Here is a 10,721-nt window from a genome sequence, read left to right on the forward strand (position 1 = left end):
GAACATTTATTAATGCAAAGTGAATGTTACCAAGCTTGTACATTATCTTCTGTGAATGCTGCAGCAGTCATTCACAGTAATGACATGATTCCTAATCGACGTTATTTGGCGCCTAACTGCAGACTTTCAGTCAGAAACAGCTTGAAGGCTTCAAAACCTCCAGCTTATAAAGGACATTATTTCTTGTATATGGCTTTTTAAATATCTTTTATTCATTTAAAACTCAACATCATAAAATTGCTTTTGAAGTTTTAGCTTGTGATGTTTTTAAGGCAAACTGGCTTTGAAGTTTGCCCCACTGGTATGTAAGAAAGCAACATGTCATTTCCACTATTTCAGCAAAAACTGATTTATTTTTTCTACTTTTCTTGGAAAATCCTGTCAGCACTGAAACACAGTGCATTTTCCTTTTGTAATTACAGCTGCTTTTTATGGCATCTGCATTTATCATGTGCTGATGCAGCAGCCTCCATTTTCTCATATCTGCTTACAACCTGTTAAAGATCATTTCACATGTTTGTATGAGGCCTGTTTATGCCGTGTAGGGGGACTTACTCAACATTTGCTCATTCATGGGGTAATTCAGTGTTTGTGTTACAATGGGAGCCAGACTGGAAGATGAAAGTCCACGTGTGTGTGTGTGTGTGTGTGTGTGTGCAGGGGGCGTGGCGTGTTCCACTCTAACCTGCGTTTCCTTCCAGCTCACTTCATTTACAGACGTCTGTCCCAGAAACACAGCAGCAGAGACATGAGTGGACGAGTTGGAGACTTGAGCCCGAAACAGGCAGAAACTTTATCTGAGGTGAGAAAAGCCGTAATCTATGTTTTGTGTGTAACTGGACTCAGTGTGTGTTTTTTAATGGTGACTTTGGTACAGTTGTATGTGAGACAACCTGCTGCTTTAGTCCCATGGAAACTTCTGCTGTTGTGTGTCTATAGTGACATTGTTCTTCAGGTAAAGTTTCTGCATCACTGACTTTCCTCCTTTATTCTCCTAGTTTCCTAAATTCCAGACACGTGTGTGTTTTCCTTTTGTGTGGACTTGTACCTATTTAACAACAATAGTTACTAGTCTTCAGATTAAAAACTTATAATAACTGTAAAATATAAAGTAACACAACGTTAAACCTTGAAACATGGATCCTAAACCTTATGGCAGGATCCACAGTAGTTAGAGCCGTTATCCATCGCTCAATAGACCCAAGATTAAAGTCCAGGAGAAGAGTATTTTGTACTACTCATTTACACACTGTTGTGTAAAATACTTCAAATTAGATTCATTTTTGTACATTCAACTTAAAAGATAACATAAAGTAATAAAACAAAAGTATTTTTAAACATGGTTGTGTCCAATAATGCAAATGAAAACCCGTGAAAGTGTTGTCACTCCTGACATTGTTAGACATTGATTAGTGCACCATCAGATCCAGGGGCCCAAGAAGTCAGGGGGCCAGAAAAAGATTTTAAAACTGACCAGAAAGAGACGCTTTGTATTTAAGTATCAACACAAAATACTTAATTATTGTCACAAAATGAGGGAAATCTTCCAGCAAGAGACAGGATGGTAAAGGAAGAAACAAGTTGGAATATTAATATAAGTCACACGTGATGAAACAAAATACAAACTGACAGAAAACAACCTTATAATTCAGCACAGCTGAAGATTTTTAATTTTTTTATATAACAGAGAAAACAAACAGCAGCAGCAAATCCTCAAACTGTCTCATTTATGTTTTTTTGTTTTAATACATGACAGATAGATCAGACAGAACCAAATCTAATGTGCTACAGCTGTTGTCATTATCAATAATCTGCCAGTTATTTTCCCAATGATCGTTCAGCTGTTTGTAATGTCAGAGTAAAGTGAATGTTATTACACCGCTTGTCTTGACCATGTAACAGTCGCAAAATCCAAATCATCTGGTTCTGCGCATTTCAACTCTAAAAAGTAACTATATTCACAAATGTCTTCAATGGAAAAGCAAAAACAATGGAAATTTAAAAGCAATTTCTTGTGGAAAAACATCTAAGCAGAGTCATTTCAGAGTAAAGTCTTAACGCATGACGGGAGGGGACGTTTAAAATCCACATACAACATGTTTCATCTGTGAACACAGTGAAGCAAAGCTGGCCTTTGGTGGGAGCTCGACACTGCAAACAGACAAAACACAAGCAAATTAGAAAAACATTAGAAAACACTGCTGCAAAACCACAACACATTTGTGGATTTGCTTGTGTTTTGTGAATGAGTGTCTGCAGTAAGTCGAGTGGCATCAGTCGCCTGCCCATCACACTCATCATTTAATATTTAAAAATGAGGCATTTATTGTCGTCGTAACTTTCTGCTCCTCCTGTTTCTCTGTCTCCAGTTTCGGGGGAGGATCCAGGACGTCCTCCCCAGCCTGCCTGCACAGCACGACCACTACCTCCTCCGCTGGCTCCGAGGTGAGACGTCCAGGTCACACGATCACATTTGACAGACGCTGATACATCCACAGCCACTTACAAAGACATCGGTCTGAGAACTGGACACGCTGCTCCTATTTTCGATTGTGTAGGTGTGATGCTGCCAAAACAACAATCCCACACCTGCCCAGTGCAGGGGGATGCGTTCAAATGTGAAGGGAAGAACCAGCAGGCTCCCTGAGATACAGATAAACAGATTAGGACTAATGATTAGTGAGAAACACCAGAGGCTGATGAACTGAAACTGTTTTTCCTCAGTCTTAGACGACGCTTTATTATGTCCAATTAATCAATCAGGACATTAAATGCACCATGTGAAGTGCCACTCATTGGCTTTACAGTCACAATTTCACATGATGTAACCTGGAATTCACTGGTATTTTCATGCCACTTCACACTTCCTCCACCACATTTGATCCTTTACTTCCACTATTTAAACTCAGAACACAAACAACCAAAGATGTGTATTGGTCTCCTGTGGGAGGCTATGCCCACTCTGCACCATCACACAAAGCCTGTTCCCATGTTGTCACACATGTCGCTGCAGCCGGTTTCAGTGGACGACTGAGGGGAAAAACGGCAGCTGATGTTAATTCCGGTCAGTGTTTGTGGCTTGTGAGCAAACATTCACACAGCTACTGTAACCTGCTGAAATGTATGGACACCTCTGAACTACCATGGTACAGACTTTGTCAGTATCCACTGCACCTGCCGCTGTAAAGAACACAATCAACCTCATTGGTTTCCTGATCTTCTCAGCACAAAAATTCATTCTTACAAAACTGTACTTGTAAAGTCAGTTTGCGAAGGTGGCGTTAATTTATCTGAGGCAAACAAAGAATTTAATGCTGCTAGAACAACGCATCACTGCTTCTTTCATTTACAGGGGTTTGAAATTTGCGGCAATCTCCTGGTTAATCAGTCATTTCTTTCTGTCAGCATTACCACCCCCCGACGCCCTTGACCCCTCTGACCCTGTGACCATGAAAGCTTAGTATTTACTCACCCAGGACGGACGGAACTACCTCAAACTGCTCTTAACGTTTGTTTTACCCTGTGAAGGTGTAAAGATTTATTTGCCAAAGTTTAAGGTTTTGTCAAACAAGGAGCAGCTTTAAACTCAGTAGGATAAAAAGTGTTTAAAGATCCCATGAAAATGGGCCCGTCCCATTCCGAGGACCCCCAGACCCCCAGTGTTCAACTGACTATTTTGCCTTTTTTAGTGGAGTTCACTCAAATATTCAAAGCAGAAGAGGAAGTTACATTACATAAATAAGTCACAGTGGAAATAATTTGTGTAGACACCTATGGACCTGCTAATGGACTCTGGCTGCTGCTGCAGAGCTGATCTGTACAGCAGGACATAATTGACTCCTTGCAGTGGTCCATAGTTCAGGGAGGCTCAGATTGGGGGGGGTCTCTGTGACTGTAGATCAATATTAGCATTGACTGGTAACCTTGGACAGTTTCTTTGCTGATTTAAAAACAGGCTGAATGTATCGATCTGTATCCGGTGAATGGAACCAGACAAATAATATTTTATATATTTATATAAATTTACAACAAACAGAAAACTGCTGCTTCATATTTTGTCCTCATGTCTGTTTCTCAACATGTGAAGCCACTGTTATTCATACAACAACGTTCTGAACCACAAACCCTGTGGTGTAATCTATAATCTTTTTTTGTCTTTTTCCAGCTCGTAGCTTCAATGTTCAGAAAGCTGAAGCCATGATCAGAAAGGTGAGGACTTTGAGGTACTTGTACTTCACCTGGTATTTTCCACATTGAAACCGACACTGAACCACCACAAACCACCATGTGGCTGTTTCGTGTCCTCATTGATGGGACGATGCGTGTCTTTGTGTTTCAGATCATTTTGTGCTTGTTTTGCATCATAATTAGGACGATTTCTGCTCCATGTGGAACATTTAGCAGATGCAGAGCAGAGGCTCTGTGGCTCTGTGGCCATTAGGCATTTTAAAGGGAATAAATGTACTTTGTAACTTGTAGTGTTTATTTAACGAGTACAGCTACTGTGCTGTTAAACATTAATCTTGTGACCTCTGTCTACTTGAGGCTTCTGTTCATCTTCAAGGACACAGGTCAAAGAGGGGAATGAACCAGTATTTCAGGAGAAATCAAAGACTAGAGAAAGGTCCACTAACTGATGCTGGTTTCTGCTCAATGTTCTCTGATATTTACAGTGTGAAATCTGTGATACTCTGAGTCAGTCTCGCAGTACAGGGTTGTGGAAGTACTGCGCGTACAGTATGACCTGTGTGCAAACAGCATCAGAACATGTCTAACTCCTGCCTGTCTCTCTGTCTGCAGCATGTGGACTTCAGGAAACAGATGAGAGTAGACACCATCATAACTGAGTGGAATCCTCCAGAGGTACACACTGTCCCCGCTTTACCTTCTGCACCAAAGTACTGTCAGGGTCTCACATTACACCTTTCAGCTCTGGTGGATGAAGTACTCAAATACAAATACACAAGCCAAAATGTGATTTAGTAAAAGTAAAAGTACCCACTGCCATTTATACTTAAGTAAAAGTAAGTACTTGATTTATATTTTACCTAAAAAGTATTCAAAGTACAAGTACATGACTGTTTTTGTCTCCCTGTCCCTTTCTGTGGACCAGCGTGGCTTAATGTTTGTGGGGGACATTAACTAATTAGTGGTAACAGTGTTTCTAACCTCCTCGTGTTGGACCATCACACAGTCTCACTAACAGCTCTGTCATTTCATGAATGAAGCTCTTTGCTTCTCTTAGAGCTTCGTTTTGTTCTTTGCACCTGATTTAATCCAATAAACCCAGTGGATGGTCAGTAGTGCATGTGGCTGCTTCCTTCAGAAGGAGAGGAGGACAAAAATGGCCCCCGTCCATCAATCAAAGGAGCGTGTGAGTCAGCAGGGACCAGCTCTTAGTAAAAGTACAGAAATACACAGAGGTACAGGACTCTGTGGACTTTATTTCAGTTCACTGATGGAAACTCCTGTCCATCACCACTGTGTGTGGACAGCTCCATGCCCATGATTTGAAAGCTGTGTGTTTGAGCTTGAATAATGTGACAGGTTGTTTGAGACGTCTTCCTGTCCTTGTCGTGGTCGTCAGGTGATAGAGAAGTATGTGTCGGGGGGGATGTGCGGTTATGACAAAGAGGGAAGTCCCATCTGGTACGACGTGATCGGTCCTCTGGATCCTAAAGGTCTGCTGCTGTCGGCCACCAAGCAGGACTTCCTGAAGACGAAGATCAGACACAGTGAGATGCTGCATCGGGAGTGTCGGAGACAGTCTGAGAAGGTCGGAACATGCTGTGCTCTCTGATTCCTCTCATCATTTCTTATGTCTTTGTCGTCTTTTCCTGCTCGTCCTTTGTTTCTTCCACTTTGTCCTCTACTCTGTCTCCTTTTCCTTCCCATTTTGACTCCTGTCTCCTCTTCTTTCATGTCGTTCCCTTTCCGTTTCCTTTCTTCTCTCCTTTCTTAATTTTGTTTCCTTTTTGTCCTCTCTTCTCGTCTTGTCACTCCTCTGGATTTCCCTCCTAATTGCTTTTCTTGTCATCGCTGCTCCTCTCCTCTCCTCACTCTCGCCATCTCTCGCTCCCAGTTGGGAAAGAACATCGAGGCCGTCACCCTGATCTACGACTGTGAGGGACTGGGGCTGAAGCACATCTGGAAACCGGCTATCGAGATCTATGGGGAGGTTTGTCATCTGTACACACCCCACAGTGCTACATGTGTTGCACTGACACACATTTCTCATGACCTCCCGTCTCCTTCTGAGCAGATCCTCACCATGTTTGAAGACAACTATCCAGAGGGGCTGAAAAGAGTTTTTCTTATCAAAGGTGCGTCATTGCATCTGCACGTATACGACGTAATTCTGGGTCGCCTTTATAATTGTGACTATTTTTGTCTTTGCTGCAGCTCCCAAAATATTTCCTATGGCCTACAACCTCATCAAGCACTTCCTGTGTGAGGAAACGCGGCGTAAGATCATCGTTTTAGGAAGTACGACTAGTGATCTTTTAAACATGTCGCACAACACCTTCTTCACCAACCAGCTCTCTATCGAGTCCCATCTCTAACCTGTTTCTGGTCTCGTTATTAACAGTTGTCATCAAACTGTCACCATTTTTAATCATGCTTTTCAAAAACATTAATACGAAACATACTTGGCTCCAGTCATTTTAAAATCTACAGGACAAATCAAAGATCTCTCCTTAGGTAAAGTTACAAGAAATAATTATAAAAACAAAGCAAAGTGGATGGAGAAAAGTTTTAGCTCATGTCGCTGGTGTGCACCTCGATTTGCACATGTTCTCAAAACAGCAGTCATCCTGGAGTGTGGGGGGCTTTTATAGTTAAATGTCTGTGTCTGCTGTGGACGTTGACCTTAAGACCAACATTTACACACGAGTCTGAAATGTCACAACAGTGGATCCATTAGATCAGTCCGAACCCAATAATGACACCCACTCCTGCCTTTACCTTTTTCTGTTTGTAGGTAACTGGCAGGAAGTGTTACGTCAACATATCGACCCAGAGCAGCTTCCTGTGGTGTACGGAGGAGCTCTGACTGACTCTGACGGAGACCCTCGCTGCAGAACCATGGCAAGGACAGAATGGTGTGAGTGTGGTGAGGAGGTGCTGATGATTAAAAGCTGAAAGTTTTGTTCGTTGCGGTTGCAGATCAACTATGGCGGCACAGTGCCCAGCTCGTACTATGTTCAGGACTCGGTGAAGGTTCAGTATGACAGCCACGTGACCATCAGCCGTGGCTCGGTCTTCCAGCTGGAGTATGACGTTACTGCACCCAACAGCCTGCTGAGGTACATTCAGAGAGGGGCCTGACCACATTGTCCTGCTCAACAAAATCCATTTAACTGCATGTTTGTTAGAACAAAGCTCACTCTCACCTTTGCAAATCTCACTGTGTTCACTGTCAGGTGGCAGTTTGCGAGTGACGGAGCAGACATTGGGTTTGGACTTTTCAGACAGACCGAAGAGGGCAGAGGTCAGAAGCCAGAAAAGATGCTGCAGGTTCTGCCCAGCGAACGCTACAATGCACATCTGGTTCCTGAAGAGGGCTGCTTCACCTGCTCTGAGCCTGGAGTCTGTGAGTGATGAGTCAGAGGAACAGTTTAAGTAGAATGAATGTGGATTCTTCTGCAGATTTTTACCACACTCGTGTGTGGTCCTTACATATCAGTTTATCTCCAGCAGCCATTTATCTTTGCCCATTTCCATTAATGGAACTTTGTGCAGGGACGAGGAACCTTTTGAGAAAATTAGGTTCCTCCAATGAAACTGGAGTCTAAATTTAGTCCTCAGATCTTTGTTCTAACCCCCAAAAGTGAAGAAGGTGAAGATCCAGGAATCGGGCTGAGCCAGCAGCACTGAACATAGCTATTTCATTAAATTCAACTTTATTTATATAGCACCAATTTACAATAAAGTCATCTCAAGGCATTTTACAGAATAAAGTCAAGACTATAAAGATGTATAGAGAGAACACAACAAATCCCCATTGAACAAGTCCTATTGGTAACGGAAGAAACCTCCAGCAGAACCAGACTCAGGGTGGACGACCATCTGCCTTGACCAGTTGGGGTGAGTGGAAAGTGAAGAGAGAAAAGAAAAGAGCAACAAAAGCCACAACAAAACATCGGGCAGATTGGTAGGACCAGTAGCTGCACACTGGAAGACACACAGCTTCAAAGCCGGGGGACACCTGCAGAAAAGGACAGAGAGACAGAGACAGAGAACGACAAAGACGACTACGGGAGAAAACACACAGAGTTAATGTCATACAGTGGTGGCAATTGTGAAGTGAGAGGAGAGGAGAGAGGGTCAAAAGGAGGAAAGGAGCGCAGTGCATTGGGGGGTGGGTCCCCCAGCAGTCTAAGCCTATGGCAGCATAACTATAACTAACTATATGCTTTATTAAAGAGGAAGGTTTTAAGCCGAGACTTAAAAGTAGAGAGGGTGTCTGCTTCCTGAATCTGAACTGGGAGCTGGTTCCACAAGAGAGGAGCTTGATAGCTAAAGGCTCTACCTCCCATTCTACCTTTGGAAATTCTGGGAACCACAAGTAGGCCTGCATTCTGAGAGCGAAGTGGTCTACTGGGATGATATGGTGCTATGAGGTCTTCTATATATGATGGAGCCTGACCATTCAGAGCTTTATATGTAAGAAGCAGGGTTTTAAATTCTATTCTACATTTAATTGGAAGCCAATGGAGAGAAGCTAGTGAAGGTGAAATATGATCTCTCTTGCTAGTTCCAGTCAGCACTCTTGCTGCAGCATTTTGGATTAATTGCAGGCTCTTTAGTTACTGGGGCATCCTGAAAGTAGGGAATTACAGTAGTCCAACCTAGAGGTAACAAATGCATGGACCAGTTTTTCGGCATCTCTTTGAGACAGGATGCTCCTAATTTTGGCAATGGTCCGTAGGTGGAAGAAGGCTGTTCTAGAGATTTGTTTTATATGTGAGGTAAAGGACAAATCCTGATCAAAAACAACTCCAAGGTTCCTTGCAGTAGTACTGGAGGCCAGACTTATGCCATCTAGGGTAACAATATGGTTGGACATCATATCTCTGAGATTTGATTAAATACTGTGCAACATTTTACTCACCTGCCATTTTTAAAAACATGCTGCAAAAAAGTTATAAAAAAATAAAAAGTTGCAGTTTGGATACATCAGAGGCTAATTTGATCAGTCCAAGGTTCTCCCATAACTTAACAGCAAACATGTTATTTCATTTTTGCTTAATTCATATAAAAATCTAAGAATAAAAATGTCAGTTTCTGCATTTCTGAAGACGTATGAGTCAGACTAGTTCTACGCCAGATGCCCCAGAGCTGCTGGTAGGAGGAGTTGGTTACCTTTCTTGAGCTAGTAATAACTAGATGTAGCCTTTGTGCTAAGCTAAACCAAAAGCTGCAAATTACTGTTTTCAAAGATAATCCTGCCCAATGTCCCTGTTGTTCCAACCTTGTCCATTGCTCTGTGCAGATGTGCTGTGCTTTGACAACAGCTACAGCATCCTCCAGTCCAAGAAGGTGAGCTACAAGGTCGAGATCCTCCCTCCTTCAGACGAACACAACAGAGGGGACAGGAGGTCCTGAAGTCGTCTTCCTGGTCTGACGGTGTTTACTCACAGACACCAGACACTGACTGCTTTTGCATCAGGGCTGGATCAACCTTCTCTGAGGCAACAATGAGCTGCAGACACCTACCAACCTGGTCTCTCTCTGCATGGACCGGTTTATGATTCATTGGTCACTTGTTTAAAAAATCAGTTGCAGGAACTTTAGAGTGAAAACCCACATTCTGGCTGCACAGTCAGTGTGACATGTCAGTTTCACTTGTGCCTATCAGTTTTATTTAGTAACACACTCCCTGTACTCACAGGTTGAACTGAACAAATAAAAGCTTAAATCTAAAATCTAATCTATAAAATCAGATTTCATAGATTAGTATTAGATATTGGGTAGAAATGACAATTCCACTACAATTTAGGCTTTTATCTTTATATAAGCAACAACAGATCCTTCCAGTATTGCAGTTTTTTTAGACGTGGATTTGCAGGACGTCATGTTGTATGTGAATTTCTGAAATGACCATGAGAAGAGGAAGTGAAGTCAGTGCAAAGAATTTCATGTAACCAACCAAAAAAAACAAGCTTTAATCCAATATTCAGAGAATTACTGCTGATAATGACATAAAGGGGATTTGTGTCACCAGCAATTAATATATTTTATGGTGTTTTGGTAATTTTTGACTTGTGTTTACAAACATCAAAGTTGGTTGTTTGGTAACTTTACAATTTTGCTGCTTGCACTTCATAATTCCTCATTGCTATGGAAAGTCAATATGATGACAGACGTTAATCAGGGATTAATGGAAACAATATGATAATGCAATATTACATTTCTGGACATCTTTTCAGTTATCATTTAAAGAATGGGTTTATCATTTTTCAAGTCTGTCTTAAGACAGGTATCTCTTCATGGACACTGTGAAAATGAGGAACCATTACTGCATAAATACCTGTGGGCTCGTGACGTGAATGATTGAAGACAATTTTAACTCGTCTACTTGTAATAAAGCAGAAAGTGTGTATACATGTACACACAAGTTACTTTGTTTTTACTGTGTCCTCACTGCACAACAACCCAAATCCACGGTGTCTCACACAACACTGTTGTCATTATCAGTGAGTGTGCAGATTATGGAA

At 42.0% G+C, this 10,721-nt stretch overlaps 1 protein-coding gene across 2 annotated transcripts; it reads left to right on the forward strand.

Annotated features, from left to right (window-relative positions):
- Nucleotides 1-682: 682 nt before the first annotated feature.
- sec14l7 (SEC14-like lipid binding 7) lies at nt 683-10,625 on the forward strand. Of its 2 annotated transcripts, XM_067485236.1 has the most exons (12): nt 683-802; nt 2,370-2,445; nt 4,166-4,209; nt 4,801-4,863; nt 5,588-5,776; nt 6,083-6,178; nt 6,263-6,323; nt 6,403-6,486; nt 6,983-7,089; nt 7,168-7,307; nt 7,425-7,594; nt 9,497-10,625. In XM_067485236.1, the coding sequence occupies exons 1-12, from the start codon at nt 749-751 to the stop codon at nt 9,607-9,609; spliced, it is 1,197 nt and encodes a 398-aa protein (XP_067341337.1). In that variant the 5' UTR covers nt 683-748; the 3' UTR covers nt 9,610-10,625. The 2 variants fall into 2 exon arrangements, with proteins under 2 accessions (XP_067341337.1, XP_067341338.1); XM_067485237.1 differs by lacking the exons at nt 683-802; nt 2,370-2,445 and adding an exon at nt 2,446-2,554.
- Nucleotides 10,626-10,721: the final 96 nt, after the last annotated feature.

This window comes from Channa argus, chromosome 18 (assembly GCF_033026475.1).
Source record: "Channa argus isolate prfri chromosome 18, Channa argus male v1.0, whole genome shotgun sequence".
NCBI classification, from domain to species: domain Eukaryota; kingdom Metazoa; phylum Chordata; class Actinopteri; order Anabantiformes; family Channidae; genus Channa; species Channa argus.